Below are 23764 nucleotides of genomic sequence, written 5' to 3'. Positions count from 1 at the left end.
TATCTATATCTAACAGTGCCTTCTCACTCTGAGGTCTGATCAAAGTTTCACCTTTGAGTATTTTATCATTGTGGTCTGCTGGCCTTCAGTGACAACTTGTAAGTGTGATGCTCAGCATGGTTTTGAGAGCAGGACTGGGGTGCTGTCACAACAAGGTAGGCTCCCTATGGCTTTGCTGCTGAGCATCCTATGTCACAGGGCCTGGGGGATGTTGTAAACACCTCTTCATGCCTTGTACATTTTAAAGTGCTCAGGAAAAAAGGAAGTTCCGTATGTAATAATCACAGTTATTACTGCTATTGATAAAAGCATATTTTGACTACCGTTATTTTAAAAAATAATTTTTCGTAAAAAGTATATGTACACCTTCTGAAATGATCCTATGTGCCTTTTACAAATCTATTAATATCCTTACTGGCTGCTTCTTGTGCATTTGTATGTTTTCATTGTTCTAATTTAAGTTCAATGAAAAAGATGCTTGCATTATCTACAGATTTTTAATACACTATGAAAGTACCTTTGGTTTTGCTTCAAGGCACATCAGCCTATTAAATTCAAAACAGCTTTGAATCATCCATAAACATTTCAGCATCCATTTTGAGGTGTACATAGGACTTAGAAAAACAATTTAGATGAAATACTTCAAATTTTTATTCCACCTTTCATTCTTATTTTCTTACGCAGTTTGCTTTTGCTCAACTGATTGCTTTGGTTCTGAGGAGTCAGTGTAATGGAGGCAGCACAGGATAAATTGCCTCTTCTTCAAGTAGAACCTGTTTAATTTCAAGTGTAGTTTTCCTAAATGCTGCTCTCAAGCTTCTCCTTGAATTGGAAAGTAAAGTGCATGTCCTTGCTATCTGAGTTATATATCCAACAATTATTATTTCAATCTGGTTTTGTCAGTTGAATGCAGCTGACAGCTTATCAGTGGCAAGGCCAGATCCATCACTGTTCTTCTTGCATAGACTTGGTGTTTCAGTTTGGCTGCAGCATTGTAACGGAGAGTTTAAAACTTCCACCAAATGAGATTGGTTTTGTTGTGGGTATGTTTTTTAAGTATAATGCAGATTTGCCTGAGAGTGCTTCAGTCACTCTGTAAATTTTAAAATAGCATTTTAGTCTTGGGCAGTTTAATGCATAATCTTATCTCCCACCATGTAACCTTTATGAAGTCCTACATAATTTTAAAAATTCAAGCATATGTCAAATATATCTTCTTCTCTCTTTCTTTATACCTATTTCAAGTCTGTCTTCCTCATTACATTGTGAAGAGATTAATTTTTTAAAGAATCAAAAGTGGAAGCAGGCGAGTGACAAAGGACCTCACCTGCTTGTTGACAACTGTGGAAAGAGCCATGAGCAGAGAGGTGGAGTGAGGAGGTATCAGTCCTGAAACCTGGCTTACGAGCCTGAAAAAAGCCTTCTTGAACCCCAGGATCCCATAGGAAATTACTTCTCAGTGGGCAAACTGTGGGCAGAACAGCTTCTGTTATTGCACACGACCATTGCTACACATTCAAAGTTACTGGAGTGATGGGTATTGCTTCCCCTCTTGCAAAGCACCTTGCATGCATTCTGGTCTTGTTCTCCTCCTCCTGGCTCACCTCTTTTCCATCTTGGTTTATTGATGGGCGTTGCTAAAGATTTTGCAGATTTCTTCCTGATCTCAGCAGGGGAATTTTAAAAGCTTTGCCAAAACTTGGATGAGTGTGGACTTGTTGGTATTTGTACAGTAAATTTTATGTTCCCTCCCTCTTGCAGAATATGGAGCGTTAATTAGAGCTTTTCAAAGACAAGGTTGCCAGATAAGTCAAATGTGGAAAAAAGGCACCTGTTTTTTCAACATTTTAAAGTAGTTTTATCATGAAAATGGAAAAGGCTGGTGTGCATACATTTATGGAGTAGCTACATTTCTAGTTGATTAAGCAGCTAAGATTAGTGAAGCTGTTCTTTTAGATCTGGGAATGGCAGCTCTGATCACAGAATCACAGAACTGTCAGTTGGAAGGTGTGAGGGACCAGTCCTTGGGACATGTATTCTGGGAAGTGGTTAGGGTTGCCATTGTAAGCCTTTCAGCAAGACAAAAGGACTGCCAGACAAAGGACTGACTGGCATCTATGGAAATGGCCTTGGTATGGCTGAGGGCCTGCATGCAGAGACAAAGATAGAGACAAGGATTGAGGATCGAAGTGGGCAGAGGTCTGCTCTGGTTGTTCAGTCTGATATGTCTCAATTCCACTTACTAAGCAAAACAGGCCTATAGAAGGAGGAGCCATGCTGGTGGGCTTTGAGAGCTTCTCTGACACCAACTCTCCCTTGCTGGCTGGCCCAACGCTGGATCCTGGACCAGTGATTTTCTGTTATCTACATCTCTTAACTTTTCTTCTCCTATTCTGTTTCTCTTTCTTAAAATCATTAGGTAACAGAAGGCCAACCACGATTGTTTCCTGACTTGCACAGATTGAACAGACATGTGTTGTGACTTTTGTTATCAAGATAATCAGCCTGTACTATTGCTCAGCCTAAGCATATACAAAAATCAAAAGTACCAGCTTTTGAGTTATTCCTTCCATAGTTCTAATTAAATATTATTTTCGAATACAGACCTTGAGTGTTGCTTCATCTTGATCCAGTAAGGGGTATGTGATGGTCGAGCATTTCCTTGGACTCTAACATTTTGTCACTCTCTGTGTAAGGGTCAGGTCTGACACTTAGGTTGAATCCAGCTGCATATAGGTTCCTCTATGAGAAGGAGTTTAGAAAGCAAGGGAGTTTGATCTCTGTCTCCCTTGAGCCCTATCCGAGTCATAACAGAAGTGACCTCTAGAGATCATCTAGTCCAACTCTCCCACAAAAGCAGGATCACCTGGAGCACGTTACACATTACTGCATCCAGGCAGGTTTTGAATATCTCCAGAGAGAGATGGAGAACCCCGTGGCCTCTCTGGGCAACCTGTTTCAGTGCCTTCTCACCCTCATATTAAAGAAGTTTTTTCACATATTTAAATGGAACTTCCTATGTTCCAGCTTGTGCCTGTTGTCCCTTGGTCCTGTCACTGGGAGCTACTAAGAAGAGTCTGGATCCATCCTCCTTGTCCCTGCCCTTTAGATATTTACACAATCATAGAATGTAAGGTTGGAAGGGACCTTAGGGATCATCTTGGCCAACCCTTCTAGACAATACTATGGTTATTATATGAGATATCTCAATACCCTGTACTTGTAGACATTAATAAGGTTTCTCCCCTGCCTTCTCTTCTCCAGGCTAGAGTCCCAGCTCTTTTAGCCTTTCCTCATAAGAGAGATGCTCCAGTTTCCCAGTCATCTTCGTCACCCTCCTCTTGACTCTCTCTAGGGGTGACCTAGACCCCTGTCTCTCTTGACCTGGGGATTCCAGAACTGAATGCAGTATTCCAGCTGTGTCGTCACCAGCATAGTGATATTACTGCTGGAGAGTGTATTGGCATGGGAAAACTACAGAAAATATTCAAAGCAACAATAAGGACTAAGTGCTCTTAGTAGGCACAGGAATGCTACTTATTTTGTAGCTAAAGAACGGGAATACAAATACTGAACAAGCTGAAATCCTGCAAATGCTTTTTCTGGCTTTTTCTGTCTCTTTATTCCCATCTTCAGCATAAGATATCACTCTACATCTGAGTAATGGTGTGAATTATTGAAATGTCCATACAAGCTTTTCAAATGTACCTCTCCTTGAAATGATTGTACCTTGGCTTGAGTTTCTTTTGCAGTATGTATTTGTGTATCACAGCCACTCTAGCTTTTAATGATTCTGAAATTCAGTTTGGTTTTATTTCCTTTTTTAAAGTGTTTGCTGTATTTCACTGTTACAATGATGACTGAAATGTCTGATTTAAGGGACTATTTATAGTAGCATAGTAAAACATTGTTTCAACACTTGTGAACTTCCTTTCTTTGAGGATACAATTACCGTATAGGATATATTTTAAAGAATGTTGATTTCAAAAAGTATCCATGCTGAAACTAATCTTAAGGATGAGTACTTTTCCTCCTGCAATTTTAGCAAATACCCTTCTTGGTGAGATGGTTTTGTGTAAAATGTAGAGATCAGCTTACTGGCTTTCTAATTTTTCTGTTTCAAATCTGTCTGATTTTTCATTTCAGGCACGTGTGAATCCCATCAGTGTCACTCCACCCATACAAGCCATAGATCAGGACCGAAACATCCAGCCTCCTTCTGATCGACCGGGCATCCTCTATTCCATCCTAGTTGGTTGGTGTCTGCTACTCTTGCTATCACTCACAATCAGCCACCTTATTATGACCAGCCAGAGAAAGATTGACTGGGAGAGTGGAAGCCTAATAAAAAAAATTCTGTTGTGGTTAGTGGGATGTTTGAAGTCATTGTTCTACCTATTTACATTTAATTGCAATTTGAAGCTTATTTCAGGCCCAATACTTATTTATTCAGATGAGATTCAGAACAGTCTGGTTTAGCCAATGAAACAACACAGCAAGCAAAAGGATGGAGACTTGTCTGTGCTCACAGCTCTGCTGTGATGCGTTTTTCATTCACAAAAACAGATTCTAAAGAAAGGCAGCTAGAGTGGGTTTCCTTCCAAAAGTCTCTCCTGGCAAAGAGCAACCAGAAGTCTTACTGCATCCGTCTTGGATTTTGCTGCCTGGGAGCTTGCATGCTTTCCCTCCCGATTGGATTAGTTGACTGTGCTGTTTTCTGGCCAGAGAGGAATGCGGTTCTTGGAAGAGTTCAGAGATACCCACTGCAAGGGGGATGTCCTGAATTCTGCTATATATGGGGTTTCCCCTGCTATTTCCCAGTATCTGGCATTTGTTCCCAATTTTTCAGCTTGTATGATTTGGTAATGAAAAGGCCTAGGAAAGTCATTTGCAGCTGTAGTCCTCCACCTGCCCTGCTCTTCCCAAAGTACAGAGACTCATGTTGTATTAATTTCAGTGTCCTATGACTATTGTGGGAATGGAAAATTATGTGCACAGTGCAATGACATTTTCTTCATGTTTGCTGTGTTAAAGCTGCAGTTGCATGGCTTTCTCACCCATGGAGAGGCAGAAGTAATGATTTTAATGAGCAGGTTGCGTAGTTTTGCTTGTCATTAAAAAAAAAAAGAAAAAGAAAAAGAAGATACGCTTATGTATATTGGAGTTCTGCTGTGAAAGGGAAAAAGTAGTAGGTTTGAAATGTCAGTTTTTTGAAGAGCCATCCTAGCAGGTTCAAGAAGGTTCAAATTAATTGCTGCTGTTCCAGCTGCTGAATGGTCTTCAGCTCTGTGTTCAAAGTACAGGAGCCTGAATCCACCCAGTGTCTTGAGCGTTTCCAGCATTGCTGTCAGCTCTTTTAGCTAAACTGTTTTGTGAGGAAATTTGTAAATACTGGTTGAGTAAAAGGTGGTTTTGTGTGTGAAAATTGACTTGCTTTCTTTATAAGTCAACTTGGCTCATTTTTAAATTCTGATGTTGACAGTTGCCCTAGTGCAACATTTAGTCTATTTTTTTGAAGTTCTTCTCAAAACTTGAAAGTTTTAAGGACTGAGCTTATTAATAATTGTATTTTATTAATCTGTGATACATTTAACGTTGGAATAACTGTTTCAACCTTGAAGAAATAATTCAGGGAAGTGTATTATAGCAATTTGGGGTGTTTTGGGGGATTTTTCAATGGAAATTATGTCCTTTTTTCTGTTTGCTGTTGTTTTTTTTTTTCTTCTGGTGTGGTCTTCAGAGATATTTCTTTTTAGATTTGAAGTCTATCTTCATCTTTGGCAGCATACAGTACTATGTATATTTAGCCTTTACCTCAGCCAATATTGAATAGGTTCACAGGAAATAGGCCTTGAAGATATTTCTTGTTGTATGGATTTTCCCCTTGCTTTAAGTCTAGATGTAGTTTTTCTGTATATATTTGGATATGTCTTTTTTTTAAACACTGAAAAGTCTCAACTATGCCCATAGAATGAGAGAATAAGCTACTTTCTGAATGTGAGAACAATTTAGATTTTTATTTCATTTGACTGTGTTCTAATTTGGTTCTTTTATCCTTCCTTCTTTCTCCCACAGCATACTTGTGCAGGTTAAGTCCTGGCATATATTTTGGGTTCTGTGGATAATATATCTGAAATCTGTGTGTCTTTATCAGTGTCTTTAGGATCCACACAATTCTTTTAATTAAGCCCAGCATCACTGCAGCAATAACTCTCTTCTACTCGATGTGCCTTGCTAACCTCATCCTCAAGTGCCCTTTAAGATCTCTGCCTGATACTTTCAGGATAACTAACCTTTCAAGTGTTCTGGTAAAAATCTAGTGAACTGTCCCATGATCAGGGTACAAGTGAACCTCTCAGTTACAAGAGCAATCAGTTCCTCTGTAGTTCACTGAAAATGAGGTAGGCTCATTCAATGCAGTAATGATAAATGCCCATGGAAGTCCGGGTACACATTGGCATGAGGATAGTCAGGATAAGGCACTTGAGAAATAAAAAAATAGCTTAAGTGTGTTACTAGACCATTATTTTCTGATTACTTTCTCATTCTCACCTCCAAGTGCAATCCTCTCAAAGGATATATCAAGATGTCTGAACGTACTTGCACAAGTAGTTGCGGACTCACTGATAACAAAAGAGAAGATTGGGTCTAAAATATTGTTGAGGATCATCTTAAGATAAGAGAGATAGTTGTAGCATAGTACTACTGGGATTTTTGTCTTCTATTTAAAGTATTGGCTCAACTACATGATGAAAGAATGACCTTCCAAAGTAGAATGAAGTACTTGAGAGAAAGGGACTGAACTGGGGCCATTCTGTAATTAATTTATTCTGAAGTACTCAATACTTTTACTTTTTTTCCATTAGCTGATTTCTCCAATCCTCGATTTTCAGGAATGTTAATATATTTGGGTGATTGTAACAGACCCACATACAGTGTCTGGTATATGCACATGTGTATGCAAGCCCCTTCCCTTTGCAAGTAGAGTGGGGGCAATAAGAAGGGGATAGAAACCAGCTCACTTTCTCTTATCTTAATTGTCACCCTATTTTTTTCCTAGTGCTAACTGCATCACTGCCCTGTGCTACTCTTGTATTTACTGCTCAGCCCCACCTGTTTTACTAGTAACTTCAAGGCTCTCTTTTCTCTGGAGCTTTTCTTAGGAAAAGTGAACACTATCTTTAAACCATCAGCTTCTGGTTTTGATCTGGAACTGTCTTTGTGATTTCTGCTACCAGTTGTTAACAATTAAGTGTTCTATTTGTTAGATGTTTAAAAGAAGAGCTATAACACCCAAAAATGAAATCTCTCAAAAAGTAGTTGTGGTTTTTGGGTCTTCATTTAAATATTACCCTGACACATTGGCATGACAGGCAACATGCCCCAAAAGAAGTCCTACTCTGGCTCCAAGAAAGCAAACTGTAGAGCACTTTTTAGCTTGTGGACACTTCCCTGTGCTGTAAGATCATCAGGGTAGAGGAGGTCATGTTCCCTCCTGGGCTGTCAGCTCACTGCTTCTGCTGCCTGGACCAAAAGAGTGTAACCAGATATCTCTTGAGCACTCAGTGGTCATGTTTGGTGCAGATGGTGCACCAAAGTGTGGAAAAGAAATCACATGCCACCCTTCATGTACTGTCCTTTCCCAGTTGGAATTCACGCAATCCAATACTTTCCTGATTGACCTCCTTGCTGTCTTCTCCCCTTATACCAGTTTGTTTGTTTCCTGGATTCTTTCCTGGCATCCTTACACAATAATAGCTCCATCTTCCCTGCTGTACCTTTGTGCCTCTCCTCAAATAGTTGTCTTCATCCTCTCCTGTATATCTGTTATCCTTGTTTTTTACGTTTGCATTTAGTCCTTTATTTCTTGATTTTTCTTAGCTTCAACATCAGCCCCTGTCAGACTACAGCAACTTGTTATCTGCCAAAAACTTGGAGATCTTTCTGGATGCTTAGTACTCTTAAAAATTAGATTACATAATTAAGGATTTGAAATTAAATTAGAAATAGGAGGAGGACTTGGGGCTATTTGTTTCAGTGGTGTAATAGGACAAAGAATCCAAAGAGGTTCTCCCTGTTATTACTCTCTTGGTTTGTGGCATGTGTATACACAGATATATTTGTAGAATATGCACAGAATATGTGTCTATATGTACCTATGCAATCAATATAAATGTATACACACAATATATATGCATAATATACTCAAAGTATAGCAAATGGTTGTCTAATTATGAGTTGCAAATTAAAGTACTGCAGATGAGTTTCGACAGTAATCTGTCTCCTGGAACAGCTGCTGGCTTTCTAAAAGCAATTTCTAATAATTTTGCTTGAAAAGGGAACAAATAATAGCATCCTTTATCAGAAAAGTAGTCTTTTTTGTGTTGAATCTTACGCCCTGGTACACAATACTGGAATGGCCCTACTTGTCCTGTTCTCATGGTTGCTTTGAGATAGAGTAACTCTTGAGGTCAGAGGAGCTTTTAACCCATCAAGCAGGATTGCTTTGTGCCTCTCAGCTGCTACACAAAACTGCTCCAAGACCTAAAATGACTTGAGACCTTAGACTTGTAATCTGTGTTTTGGTCTCTATAGAAAACTTTAGTAACAGTGATAATCTGTGAGATGCAGAAGTTTATGCAGGTTCTAAACACTTCAGCTTTCTGAGCCGTACTTTGTTCAGCTCTGTGCTCTCATGTCTGACAGTCAGGCTGTCTCAGGGAAATTGAGACAGTGAAATAAACAAAAAAAGGATGAGACACAGGCAGATAGAGTTTTTTTTCCATGAAATTAAGGAGTGTACGTCTCTTTGTCCTAAAAAAAAAAAAAAAAGCCATCCTATGTGCTTATTGCTTCGTCCTGTCCTGGCAATTAATGCTTCATCATTGCTGCTTTTTTTGTGTACTTCATTTGAAAATCATGTGGCTTGAAATGGTCAGTTCAGTGACCAGCAAAGGTGGTAACAGCAAAAACCTGAGGTAAGCCCAAGGGCTCACAGCGAGGTGATGCTGTACAGGGGGGTTCCTGAGCTCAGGATGCTCCAAACACTGCCCAGAACCATGGGAAGGAACCGGGGAGGTGGTGGGGGGCGGTGCAGGGGAACTGTGCAGGGATTGAAATGGCCCCGAGGACCGTGGCTAACAGGGAGGTGTCAGGGGAGTTAGTGAGGCAGGACAAGCAGGAGGGGCACAGCCACCTCCCAGCTCTCTCAGCTGAGGTTTGGTTTTGTGTTTGTTTCTCCATTCTTTGTTGGACATGGGGGGAAACATAGTTACCAAAGATGAGGAAAACACTGGGGTATTTCACGCTTTCTTTACCTCAGTTTTCAACAGTAAGACAGGTTTTCCTGAGGAAAGCTGTTTCTGGGGCTTGTAGAGAGAAATAAGAAGCTGAATAGCCCCCCTGTAATCCTGCAGGGAACAATCAGTGACCTGCTGAGCCACTTGGATCCTCACAAGTCTATGGGACAGATGGGAGCCACCCCAGGGTTGTTGAGGGAGCTGGGGAAGAGCTCTTCAAGCCGCTCTCCATCATTTACCAACAGTCCTGGCTCACTGGGGAGGTCCCAGATGATTGGAAGTTGGTGAATGTCACACCAATCCACAAAAAGGGATGAAAGGGGGAATACTCCAGGCCTGTCAGCCTGACCTCAGTGCCTGGCAGGGTTATGGAACAGATCATCCTGGGGGTAATCACACAGCACCTACAGGATGAACAAGGGATCAGACCCAGCCAGCATGGGGTTAGGAAGGTATGCAGGATCAGGAACAGCGTGGCCAACAGGTCCAGGGAAGGGATTCTTCCCCTGTACTCAGCGCTGGTGAGGCCACAGCTTGAGTCCTGTGTCCAGTTCTGGGCCCCTCAGCTCAGGAAGGAGATTGAGGTCCTGGAGCAGGTCCAGAGAAGAGCAAGGAGGCTGTGAAGGGATCCAGCACAAGTCCTGTGAGGAAGGGCTGAGGGAGCCGGGGGTGTTTGGTCTGAAGGAGTCTCAGGGGAGACCTTATCACTCTCTACAACTCCCTGAAAGGAGGTTGGAGCCAGGGGGGGGTCGGTCTCTTCTCCCAGGCAGCCATCAGTAAGAGAAGAGGGCATGGACTTAAGCTCTGCCAGGGGAGGTTTAGGTTAGGTATTAGGAAGAAATTCTTTACAGAGAAGGTGATCAGGCATTGGAATGGGCTGCCCAAGGAGGTGGTGGATTCTCTATCCCTGGAGGTTTTTAAGAAGAAACTGAATGTGGCACTCAGTGCCATGGTCTGGTAACCACAGGGGTAGTGGATCAAGGGTTGGACTTGATGATCTCAGAGGTTCTTTCCAGTCCAGATGATTCTGTGATTCTGTGAAATCACTGTAGCTTAATTCTTACCTCCTCCTGTATCAGGTTATGCAGGTCAAGCCTTTTGGCTTGCCTGTAATAGCATGGTGAAGATTTTAGTTCCCAGCTTCCTCCACTGGACAGCCTAGGTACAGCAGGGCTATGTCTGTCTCTGTCTTTTGCTTGGATCTCTGCCAGATCTCCATGGGTTTGCAAAGCTGCTCAGACTCTGACTGCGTCTATTTGAACTGGGTTGCAGAGTCTCCTGGAAACTCAGAGCCGTGAAAACACACTTTACTGCTGGCAATAAGGGCAATTTGTTGGACACAAATGAGGTTTCATCTGATGCTTCCTCCCTGAGGAGAGACTTCTTTTCTTAGAAGAATTTCTAAAATAACTATAAAAAGAAAATCTGAGTTGTATGTATTTAGAAAGATGGGTTTCAGGAATGTGGTGGACACAAGTAGAAGATGATTTGCAGCAAGAGCTCATTTTTCTGGATGTCCTCTTATCTAATTAGATTTAGACATGTCTCCTGTAAGCCAAGAAGCAGAATTTCCAGCAGCTACAGGTGTTTTTGGGCTCCAATTGTTGTCAGATACTAAGGGATTCCCAGTGGAAACAGATCTTCATGGTTATGGAGAATAAGGAAATAATGATAATATTAAAAGCATCATGTTAGTAGTATCCTTAAGCTCCATGTCCCATGATGTACTATTTTATCCTTATGGTAGCAGGATTAGGTTTTGCTCCTTTGATGACTAGTAAGTAAATGCATGTTTAACTAAATCTTTCAGAAGCAGCATTTATTCTAACCTCAATGTCTTTTTTAAAGGTACTCCTGAGGACTATCCACAATATTTCCATATGAATCTCACAACAGCTGAACTCACCCTCCTGAAGCCAATCAATCGGGATGTACACCAGAAGTTTGACTTGGTTATTAAGGTAATTTTGGCTGAATTCATATTTCCATATGCTTTTGAAACATATACTTAGTAACAAAAAGTTCTGAAGAAAATGTGGAGTGGACTTGCTTTTTCCTGCTTTTTTCTTTTCTAGCCTGTCAGGAACCATTTAGCACAACTATGAGTAAGAAGAATGTGAAGTGTTTTTGAAAAGGGACTGAATCATGGTAGAGCTCTAATATTTCATGTTATATTGATGTTTTATGAACAAATTAGGTACTGCCTGGACATTTGTTTTTACAAACTCAGTTGTCCTGAGAAGGCATTTATTTGCTGTTTCACATTTTCTCCCATTTGCCTGTGCTAGTGAATTATAAAGACACAAATAATTTTCTAAATACTGAATATTGGGATCAAGAAGAACAAAACATCATCTCCACATCTTGTAGCAATTTTGGTCTGGTGAAGTGTGATGGGTTTGTTATGCTGAGGGATGATTTAAAAAAAAAAAAAAAAAAAAGGAGGCTCACTCCAGATCTCTGGTACTAAATAGAAAGAAAGTGTTTTACAAAGTGCTGATTTCCTACTGTGTTTGCGAAAACAAATCCTACCATTGATGAGTACATCCATTGTACATACTGCTTTGTCCTTAATTTTACAGTCTGACTTGATAACAGTCTGTAGTTTTTCTTAACTGAGCCTAGTGATCAAAGCATATATCAGTTGTGAAGAGTGTGTCTTGGCAGCAGATCTCAAAAAGTATCGTCATCTAGTTACTGTGTCCTAGTTTTGCAAGTATAAAATATTTTCATCACTTGCTTTCTTTGCCAATTTGAGGACTAAGAGGAAAAGAATAGCAGGCAACAATATCAGTATTTAATTGCTAAACTTCTTTTTTTAAAAAAAACTTTTAAAACTTTTTTTTAAAAGCTATTAATTTTACTTTGAGCAAACTTGTGCAAAGCCACAAACTTTGGAGGTGAAAGCTGCATGAACGGAAGTCAGTTCAGTACAGTGTCTAATGAAAATAGAGCAGAATTATGTTTAGTTCTTTTGAAGACAGATTAGAATTGTCCTTAAAGCTGTTGTCTAATAACAAAGAAAATTCTGTAGGTTTTTCTGGGATTTTTGGTAAGCAGGAGAGCAAATAAAAGAGAAAGTTATCTCAGTACTCTGTCTTAAAGCAGTAGATTACCTGTGTCTTTATCAGTGTATTTCATCAAGAAAAAAGAGTGGGCTTTATAAATTGAAGCATGTTTTTACACAGGGATGTCATAAAGCTCTTGATGTTTGTTAGTATTATTTAATCTAATTCTAAATACAAGGGTTGCACTTGTATGATTAAAATTATTTATTTGGCTCTCTAGTTTTGTTGGGGGGGTTTCAATGATGGCACTGTTAGCAAGCAGTCCCTTTGGAGCAAGGAGTCCCATCTCCTGCGCCAGCCTGGGAACCTCTCTGAAATCTTCAGCTGTAGTTTTGCTACCTCCCTGCCTCTGCACTTTTGGCCTGTTGTGCACTCAGACCAAAATGCTTCCTCAGAGAAAATCTGAGTAGGATATTGTTGGTTTTTTTCCCTTTTGAGCAGAAGTAAAACTCAATCTTTCAAGCATTTGGGAGAACAGGGAGCAGGGATCCACACTTCTGCCCTCAAAATACATACACAAATATGATGTGACAGGGCAGCCTGGGTCCTGTGCCTGTGCCTGTCCATGCAAAAGCTGACTGGGGCATTTAATTATGTGTGCATCAAAGTACAAAGCTTGTATATTCTTAGAGTGAAATAATTTGCAGTTGAATTCTTTTACACCAATCTGGTTTTGCTCTTACTTCCTGTTGTGGAGTTCTGCTGTCATTGGGACAAAAGAAGAAACATAGGTGGGCTAATATCTAAATAAATATGCTAAGTAATAGGTTAAAGCCCTGTAGGGCTGTGTTTGATTTCATTATTGTTGAAGGCATATACAGTAGCACAAAACACCAATTAAGGAAATCACTTACACAGTTATGGTACCACATTCTGTGTGCCTAAATAGTCAACTCTGTTGTTAATGGAAATGTTTATAGGCATTATTAGGTTCATATTGCTGTGTTATATGTGCAGTCAAGGGGATAATAAGGGAAATTATTGTTCTGTAAAAATTATAATATGACGCCTGCTAGAAGAAAAGAAGTTTTAATGCTGTGTTGTTCAGGGATCTTTTGAATTTCTATAGTGTCTCAGGCTTGTACCAAATGAAATCTTCAGATTGTTGTTTTGCACATTCTCAAGTCTTCATTCCTTGCAGTGTTGAGAATAGTGCTGATTCTAATTTACCCAGAGAGGTGCCATGTGTCATATTTCCCTTTAAATGAAAAATGTTATTTTTGCAGGATTTCCTTAATCTTTAAAATATTCCCTCTGATATCAGGTAAACAATTGTTTTTTCCAAAATCTTATGAAAAACAATGAAATGGAAAAAGTGGGTAAGTCAATACATGAATAATAGAAAGCTTGAAGTAACCTAGGCAGGGAATTGGTGCACTCATCTGTGGTTTCTACTGCATTGCTGATAAATGCTGAATTCTCAAATAGGTAGACAATGGTAAAGGCTAAACTTCTTAATAAGTGATGCTAGTTTTCAGCCCTTCCCCAGAAGATATTTGATGACAAAGAGGCAAACTTGTGAGCCCTCTTAGGTAATCTTCTGTCACTTCTATTCCTTGCAAAGCAACAGGGGCTTTTACAAAACAACACGTGTTATAATGTGTTCCATTGAAATTTCTGTGTGGAAACTGCAAAGTTGTCATAATAAACACACGGATTGGAGTCTTTGAACTGAGAGGGCTTTCCAGTATTAATAATACTGTAGCTAAAAACGTAGTCGATATGAGACCCAAAATGTAAGCATTATAAATAGCTAAGTGTTCATTGCCTTTACTGTTGTTCTTTCTAAAAGAAATTGTTTCTGAGACACAAGAACACACTCCATAACACCAATTCCTTTTTCGAAATAAATTACTACTTTTGGGGTAAGTTTTATTTATAAATACATATGCATGTTATTTGATGATTTAGGTCCATAAAGGCAGGGGCTTGCATGTTTCTTAGGAGAACAGACAATGTGGAAAAAGAACAATATTCTCTGGAGCTGGCCTTTCTACTTCACAGAAAGTAGTTGCTAGAGAAATCAAACCAAAGATACAGAAGGAGCACACTTCCAGCAGCCTCAAAGGCTTATAAATAATTACATCTTTGATCTGCAGCTTTGCTGAAACCTCTCCTGAGATTCTCAGTAAGGTAATAAACCTATTAAGACTGCATTTCCTTATCATTTTCACTGTAGGAACTCTCCCTCTCCTGAAGGACAATGACTTGTAACAGGAAAGCATGTAATTTGTGCAGTCCTGCATAGATTAACTTCACCTCTGATAACACTTTGCTTGTAGAGGAGTATAGAGCTGCTTCAAGAAAATGTCAGCAGCAGCTTTGATCACCTTTCTGGAAAAACATAACTACTGCACTGTAGACATGAGACTATGTTCTTGTTATTAGCTCTAAAAAGTGTCAGTGAGGCTTTATATAGTTTTGAAGGATGTCTGTCATGAAAGCAATAGGAAAATTAGTCCAATTGGTGCACTTTGATCCTTTTCTAATGGAACATTGGTTATTTATCAAACAGATAAAATCTAACCTTACAGTTCTGCTAAAATAAATTTGTGAAGTGGATGGATTACTGAAGGTTGCAAGTGCTTACACAGCCAATGAAGTACTAATGAGTGGAAATGCTACACTACAGAGGAATTTACCACACCTGTAGGAGACCTAATTTTGATAAACCTACTCATGCTGAGTGTTAATTTATTTCACGGGGACATGTGTGGCTTTTTGAGTAGGCTAAGGAGCTACACTACCACAAGGGCTGTCAGTCTAGCCCAAAGAATGTGTATAAGGAGATTTGGGGAAGAAATTGCACTATCAAATAATAAAGAGGTTGTGCTTTATAAAATACTTAAAGACATCATGACTTCCCAGATTATTTCAGGGTCTTATAAATCAAAAAGTGACCCTCCTCTAAATAAGCAAATAGCAGTGTTCTTTACTATGATTACTCTTATGTCAATGCTTTCAAAACCTACGCTGGTCCTAATAAAACTATGAATAGTAATATAAAGTAAAGGAAGTGGAGAAAGTGTTTTCTTAGCAGCAGCTGTTAACCAGTTGATGTGTGAGAAGTCAGCTGTGGTTCTCCAACCCATCAATGTTGTACTGGGTTAGTATCCACTAAGTAAGGAAGAATCAAGAATTACATTCATTAAGAATTGTGCTAAAACCTGTAGGATCTGCAAGAGAAAAAAATGACCAGAAGCATTTTGTGGTTAATAAACTATTCACTTTATTCACTTCACTCACAAGGCTATGTTATTTACTTAGATCAATCAAAACCTCAAATTTTCTCCTCTGTAAAGAAAATGCCTGCATGTCAGATTCAAAATCAGGCTAGGAATTCTATTTCTCTTTCAAGAAAGTTGGGGGGGGAGAATAAGTCTCCCAGCTTCAAATAGCATTTGTAGCCTGACTTATTAAGAGTTTTTCCTTGGATCTGAGAGTTTTATGGCTCTTAGGGAATAGACTGTTACAAAAACACTGCCTTATTTCAGGGCTGCTTCGTTCATTTGGTTCCTTCCTAGCAGTGCTGGTAACACAAGTGTACCTAAACACAGTGCCTCAGCTATGCAGAATATCTTGAAGTATATCCTTACAGAATATTTTCTGTATCTTATTTACCTACTTCAACAACCTGTTCTCTCCAGAGAGTGATTCAGTCAGCCTGGTGTTAACCTCGTGACAGATAATACCACAGAAACAATTCTATTGTGGGATTGCATTTCCATGTTGTTTTGGTGGTAACAGAAGGTCAGCACTGTGTTGCTAGAGTTGAACAGACTTTGAAATTTCAGTATTATGAGAAAGTTAGTTTGGGGCCCTATTCTGCAAGAAACAATGTTTAACTTTCCAATAGCAATATCTACTCTAGTTACTCTCCAGGCTTGAATCTTTGAACAGGATGTGATTTCCTATATGTAGAAGGCTACCCCTGATGAATTGGCTTTGGCATTTTATAGGCTGTGGCCAGAAACAGGAGGTTTGGATAAGGACTCACTTGGAGTATACGTGTAGAGACTGAGCCTGAGTATCAGCCAGACCAAATTCCACGTGAAGGAAGGAAGACTGTGTGTGAAGTTTGGCTACAGATATCAAATACCATCCACTGGTGCCTGTATTTGATCACACAAATAACGTTATACGGGCATGGCATGAATTTGTGTGCTTGTTCTGTCCATCCTAAAAAAGCCTAAGAGCTGGAAAGACCACTTTCCCTTTCTGGTGGAGGTGCTTTGCATTAGAAAGATTCTTCCAGGATATGTATTAACTGTTCCAGTATAATTAAGTGCATGGTTTTCCCTAATATGGCTCTTAGCAGAAATAACAGAAAGTGGTGCTCTCCTACTCCATGTCCTGGAGGTTAATTAATTTCTCTGTTCCTGTTGGGAACTTCATTGATCTCTCCTGTTGTTGCTTTGTGGGCAACTCACTGCATTGCATGAAAAGAAGAGTTAGTTTCATCAACAGCCTTAGGACTGAACTGTGGACAGTTTAAAGCTGAAAGAAGAGCATAAGTATGCCATATTTTGTATGGTCTTGTTCATTGAACAAAGACCAAATTCTGTTCAGACTGGGAGTACAGGCAGGCTCAAGATATTTTGCCAGCCACTGGCAGGTGCAGAGGGCAAGGCTAAATTATCACTTTTTAAAAAAATGTAGGTTATCAAACACAGCAGTAGGTTGAAATACTTAAATTAAAAAGCTTAATATTATTGCTATTAGAGTATCATAAAATTGCCAAAATTGGCAGGCATCTCTGGAGAGTCTGCAGTCCAATCCCCCTGCTTGGTTTGCCAAGATAAATAATATCCACTGCTCTCCCCACTTTCACCAAGCCATTTATCTCACCGTAGAGGCTGTCAGGGTGGTCACCCTGGATAAACCTACACTGAGGACTCCAAAATTCCTCCTTGTCCTTCATATACTTGGAAATGGTTTCCAGAATACTGCTCCTCCACTTCCAGATTTGCTTCCCTAGGGCTGAGGTGAGGCTGACTTGTCTCTACATCCCTGGATCTTCCTTCTTGCCCTCTTTGAAGACAGAAGTGACACTAGTTTTCCTCCAGACCTTAGGAACCTCTTATTAATTGCCACAAACCTTTCAAATGTAGTACAGAAGGGCCTTGCAATGACATTGGCCAGCTCACTTAGCAAAAGACTAATGCTCCATTTATTTAGTTTGATCAAGATGATAAAGACTTAGCAGCAGAAAGTGCATCTGGGCTGCAGCAGTTGAGAACTTTGAGAAGACTTCACTGTGATTGCTATTGATTGGGACTCTAGAAAGTAACCTATATGTTACAAATCTCATCTTCCTAAGTATCGGTATTTTCTCTCCAATTTCTCTCGGTACAAAGTGGAAAATAAAACACAGACCTTCATTTAAAATATAGTTCTTCAAAAATCTTTTGTCCTTGTTCTGGGATTGCTTTGGTTTTGTCTTTCTCTTTTGAAATGCAACTGAAGATAGTCTCCTCTGATGTTCCTGAACAACAGATGAGATGTAGGGAGCTGTGATGGAAAACAGGGTTATTGCTCTGCCTTAAAATGTAACATGAACTGAACAAATGAGAGTGTTTTTGTACTTGTGGTGACAGATTAGAAAAAGAATGGAAGAAATGTATTTTCATTAAATAGTTGCTCAGTCCGCTTCTTGACAAGGATGAAATGTTCAAAATCTTTGGTTGAACTGCTGTGCATCTCTTGTCAGTATTAAGCACAATAATTGCTTTTTAAATTGACTTTTCAAATGTTTATCCCTTATGTAAACTCAGTATTCAATTACTTATCTTGGTTTATCACTGTCACAAAAGCATAACTGGTCCAAATAGTCTGGAAGTTTCTGTTCTTTCTGAGGCAATCCTTTTTCTGTCTGCATAATGCAGTGCTGAGAGCTGATGTAGAATTGAAAATCCGAGGGCAGAGACAGGTCTCATCTTGGTGAATAAGGAGAGAAAAAAAAAAGAACATGGGAAAACAAAACCTCTTCCTAGATATCAATAAAACATTTCTTCATATCATTCTTTCTCCAGAGTTATGACAGGAATATTCAAAAAAGCATGTTTTCCCACACTGGCAGCATCTCAGCATGGTAAATCTTTTCCTTGCCTTTAGAGCATTGTCACAGATACATATCAGGAAAACCAGTGATTGTGAATTAAGATTGATTCTAAATTGTGTGGTACCACCTACAGAGCAACAAAAATACTAAAGTGCATACATTCTGTTGTGTGTTTTGTTTACAGAAATAGCTGTATTTCCTTTATGCACTAAAGAGACATTTTTTGTATTTAAAACTTAAACATTTGTCACTTAATGACTTCATAGTTGTCATTTTTTTTTCACTTAAGAAGAGTTTCATTATTTGGGAAGGTGTGCAGCTCAAAATACTGTACAGCTCAAATAAATATTCAAAAGTATTCCACTGCACTACAGAATCATAAACCTTATTGATAGTGAAGTCTCTGTCACTACAAGAAGAAAAAAATATGTGGTTTGGGATTTTTTTTGTTAGCCAAGCGTCTAGACACATTATATGCCAATTTCTTTTCACTGCCACGTGACAAGGTTCACTGATGGTAAAGTCAAATTCCTGCTATGTTCTAAAGATAATCTGTTTCTTGTTCGTAAGCCAATTTTTATTCCATATCAGTAATTCTTTCATATCCTGTACCTTCTCACCTTGAAATTAATCCAGTGTGTGATATACAACCCTAAAGCATACCCTAAATCTAGATAAACTATGTTCCTAGTTTCACCTTTATCTCTCAATTCAGTTATGCACTTAAAAGAAGCAACTTTGTCACACCTGACCTTCCTGTTCTGTGTCTTTGCTGACTGTTCCTTTTTATAATTATTGGGTTAAATATACTGTATAATGTCTCTGTCATCTTCTCAGCTTGAAGTCAAGTTTAAACTTGAGTATCTGAAGTTCCTGGACTCCTTCCTTGTTACTGTATTAAACAGAATATATGAAGTGACCTGCTTGCAGTTATCCAGTACTAAATCTCCTTCAGTGACCTATCAAACATGTTTGCCAGAGGCTTTTCTGTACTTCTTGTACTATACTCCCCAAGAATATTGAGGAAGCTGGCAGAGGATCTTGCCAAGCCTCTTATCCATCATTTATCAACAGTCTTAGTTAACTGGGAAGGTCCCAGATGCCTGGAGGCTTGCCAGTCTACAAGGAGGGCCAAGAAGGAGGTTCTGGGAAACTATGGGCCTGTAAGCCTGACCTTGGTTCCCAGAAAAATTACAAAGAGGTTCATCTTGAATGAGCTCACCTGGCAGGTGCAGGACAACCAGAGGGTCAAGCCAAGATCGGATGGGTTTATGAAAGGCAGGTCCTATTTGAGCAACCCAATCTCAGTGGGTCCTGGCATAGGCAGGTGTGCTCTTCGCTGGATAAAAAACCAGCTGTATCGCTGGGCCTGGAGAGTTGTAGTCAACAGAGTTCAATCCATTTGCAGCCAATCACCAGTGGTGTTCCCAGGCCTTGGATTTGAGGCCAGTCTTGTTCAGTATCTTAATCAATGATGTGGATGAGGGGACTGAGTGTTTCCTCAATGAGTTTGAAGACACCAAGATGGGTGAGAGTGTTGATCTGCCTTAGGGTATGAAGGTTGTGCAGAGGGATCTGGATAGGTTGAATTGATGGGCCCAGGCCAATTGTCTGAGGTTTAACAAGGACAAGTGCTGAGTTCTGCAGTTTGGTCACAACAACCCCAGGGAATGCTATAGGTTTGGGGAAGAGAGGCTGGGAAGCTGCCAGGCAGAAAAGGACCTGGGATTTTTGGTCAATACCTGGCTAAATATGAGTCAGCAGTGTGCCCAGGTGGCCTAGAAGCCCAAGAGCTTCTATCAAGAACAGTGTGGCCAAGAGGAGAAGGGAAGAGATTGTGCCCCTCTACTCAGCACTGGTGAGGCCACACCTCAGGTACTGTGTTCCGTTCTGGGCCCCTGACTATAAGACAGACACTGAGCTGCTGGAGTGAGTTCAAAGAAAGGCAACCAAGATGGTGAAGGGTCTGGACAACAAGTCCTATGAGGAGAGGCGGAGGGCTTTGGGAATGTAAATTTTGGAGAAAAGGAAGCTGAGAGGAGGCCTTAATGCTTTCCTTAAGTACCTGGAAGGCGGTTGTAAATATTGATAGGACTAGAGGAAATGGCCTGAAGTTGCACCAGGGGAAGTTTAGACTACATATGAGGAAGAATTTCTTTAGTAAGAGAGTGGTCAGGTGCTGGAATGGACTGCTCAGGGAGGTGGTGGAGTCACCACCTCTGGAGGTATTTAAAAAACCACACAGATCAGGCACCTCAGGACATGCTCTAGTGGGCATGGTGGTGCCCACTAGATCTTAGAGGTCTTTTCCAACCATGACAATTCTGTTACTGTGATATCTCTTGAAAATGTATGGTGCCCTACATGGCAGGGGAAGTTACAGAGCATTTGGTGGTCTTTGGAAAGGAGATGAGTGTGAGCCTGAGAGCAGTTACAGCAACACAACTTGTAACATTTATTGTTCTTGCTGGGCCGCATGCAAAAAGGTAACTGGGCCAAAAAAAGTACAGGATGACTTATAGGATGCACAAAGGATTTCAGCTGAGCAGTGTCTCCCTCTTTGGCCTCTGTCCTAGTAGCCTACTAGAGGCTTTCTGGTTTTTTTTTAGGTTTATATATTTTGGCAGTACAGTTAACCGTAATTCTTTTTATAGCATGCTTAAATGGATGCATCAGTTTTAAACACTTCCCCCCCCCCTCCATTTACTTCCCGTAGCAAAAGAATATGGTTGTTTCCTTTCCCGAAATGCCATCAGGAGAGGTGAATTTTTAGATAACACTGTAAATGTTCTTCAAATAGCATTTTCAAAAATTTATTTGCTCCACACAAACATACTTGAATATCCAGGATGCAGTGGCATTTCTGGGAAGGCAATAGTTTAGTGCTGGACTTGGTAGAGCTGGGTTAATGGTTGGACTCAATCTTAAAGGCCTTTTCAAACCAGAATGATTCTGTGATGACTTTAATTGGTGGTTTCCTAAAGTTGCTTTTCACATAAATATAGGTGTGTTTGGAAAGAACAGTGGCAAAAAGGGGAGCTGGATGTGTATTTCACAGTGAAAGAGTGAATTTTTTTTGTTCTGATGCTGCAAGAAAAGCTTGTTGCTGCCAACAAGCAGTTAAGAAGCAATTGTGACTTTCTGAAAGCTTAGCTGCCTAATTTTGCCCTCTTCTCAAATGGACAGGCCAAAGGGAATTATTTTGACTAGTGTACCCCACCTGCTCAACGAAAAGGAAAGCGCCTGCAAAACCCAGTTACTTTTGAGTTAAAGTACCCACAGAGAAAGGAATCCTTTTCATTGTAATTTTTGTCTCCAGGGCCTAAAATTTCAAATCCAGTCCTCAGACCACACATCCTTCTTTGTGTTTGACTGCTTGTAGTTTAAAACACTGTCTTATCCTTCGGAAAGATACTATGATACTGTGGTGACAAGGTAGTAAACACCCTGTATAGATGAGTATTATAACTGAGGATGGGGTCTGAGATCATTTAAGGCTTTAAAGCAAGGCATTACTGCAGCTGTTCAAACCAAGAATATTGGGACCTTCTGTTTTTGCATTTTCTTTTCCTAACCTCTCTTCATATCATTGGTAAGTTTGTAGCTTCCAGGTCTGTTATAAAGAAACTTGCAGCAGTTGCTAATTTCAATTGTTTAGAGGCCTCTGATCCTTTGAAGGGAACAGAGTATTTAGTGATGCTCAGCCATAGATCTGCATATAAAATAGAATCAAATCTGTATGTATTTGCATCTCATAAAGAAGACTTTTTTTCAGGTACTCTTTTTTTCATGCTTTTAGTGTATTAACAGGCAAAAACTTTCTCTGTCAGGAAATCTTTTAAGTTTTATCATACTGTGTCAGTAACCATAGTCCTTCCAAGTAATTTTGGTGATGTGAGATTTTACATATGTAGCTAATCTTCATCCAGTGGAGCATCAACTCCAGAAAAAAACTCACTTCTACAAATTATGTTCAGCATTTGGGAGTCACTTATCCAGTCTCCAATGCTGTTGCCTATTACTACTGCATTGCTTTTAAATACCTTGCTGCTAATTTCAACAGGACCAGGAATGGTTGAGTGCTGCTCTCTTGAATGAAATTCAATTCAATTAGAAGATACCTAACAAAATGCTAATGAAACCTCTATCTGTGAGCCTCTTACAATGACCAGCATGAATGCAGACTTTCTCAGCTCATGGAAATGGCTCTAAAATTGGTTGGGGTCACCCAGAAGAGTATTTTGTCTCACTAGCAAAACATAATCTCCTTACTAATTCCAGATACTAGTGCCTGTTACATAAAAACACTTGCCAGATCTGTCCTTATCCTCAAGAGTCAGAAAATAGCCACATACAAACAAGTAGGTTGGTGGATGCTTGAAATCAGTGCCATTATTGCTGTTGCCCGCCTCTTGGTCAGGAATAAGCCTGATGTACTTTAGAGAGGAAAATATATTTTTCCTAAGAACTGTGGGTTTTGAATGTGTTCCTTGTGAATTACTAAAGGTATAATCACCTACTTTGAAGAAAATAATGATTTTTATGTTTATACTTCTTTTTACTTGAAATTGAAGATTTTTAGCAACAACGAGATATTATTTGCTGTTTGGTAAACAAAGCAAAGCTTTGTACAGAATTGGTATTTTGCAGACAAAAAATACAAACAAGCAAACATCAAAAAAGAAACTAAAAAAATGCCAAACATAACTAGTTGATGAAATCAAAAGGGAATGTTTCTAGAAGAAGACTTCTTAAACGTTGGATTTGAAAAATGAGAAATTATCTGCTTTGAAATGGTGGAGTTACCAGAATGAAAAGAAAATCTCTGCAAACAACAACTACTGTTAAAAACAGTAATTTAGGTATTGTCCCCTCTCTTCTGAAATATTTTTACCCCTGAGAAGCTTAGTGCACAATACATTTCCCACATCTGCAGAAAGCTATTAGTGCATTTCTCTCAAAGGCCCAGGGTCTGCAAGCTCACAGATTTTGGCACTTCAGCCATAGGAACAGGAGACTCTCTTACAGAAACCTCCTATTTCCTTGCTACAAGGACATGTGCAGGACTATAATTAAAAGTGACTTGCTCTTTATAGGCTGAAGAACAATTACCTGTCTTTCACTTCCCTTATTTACTTTAATTAGTTGTAGCAATTAAAAAAAAAAAAAAGCAGGAAAGAAAAAAAAAGCAACATAATATTTTAATGTGGGCAGTTAGTGCTTTTCTATTTAGGAAGTTTGAAAACAAGAATAAATAAGGTGAAAGTAAATTGTCGTAGGTGAGATGTTGCCACTGAAAAGTGTGGGTTATTAACTGAAGTAAAAAATTTTGCTTG

The 23764-nt window shown here is 39.6% G+C and overlaps 1 protein-coding gene across 3 annotated transcripts in view; it reads left to right on the top strand.

Annotated features, from left to right (window-relative positions):
- The window catches only part of PCDH15 (protocadherin related 15), a 344988-nt gene that overhangs the window by 149338 nt on the left and 171886 nt on the right, over window positions 1-23764 (top strand). For all 3 annotated transcript variants that reach the window (XM_071748909.1, XM_071748908.1, XM_071748907.1), the window contains 2 exons: window positions 4147-4255; window positions 11148-11260. In XM_071748909.1, coding sequence (XP_071605010.1) covers window positions 4147-4255; window positions 11148-11260 — 222 coding nt within the window. The remainder of the gene's footprint in view (window positions 1-4146; window positions 4256-11147; window positions 11261-23764) is intronic.

This window comes from Heliangelus exortis, chromosome 7 (genome assembly GCF_036169615.1).
Source record: "Heliangelus exortis chromosome 7, bHelExo1.hap1, whole genome shotgun sequence".
NCBI lineage: Eukaryota > Metazoa > Chordata > Aves > Apodiformes > Trochilidae > Heliangelus > Heliangelus exortis.
The sequence above is the reverse complement of the archived record's forward strand: the minus strand, read 5'-3'. Positions and strand labels throughout refer to the sequence as shown.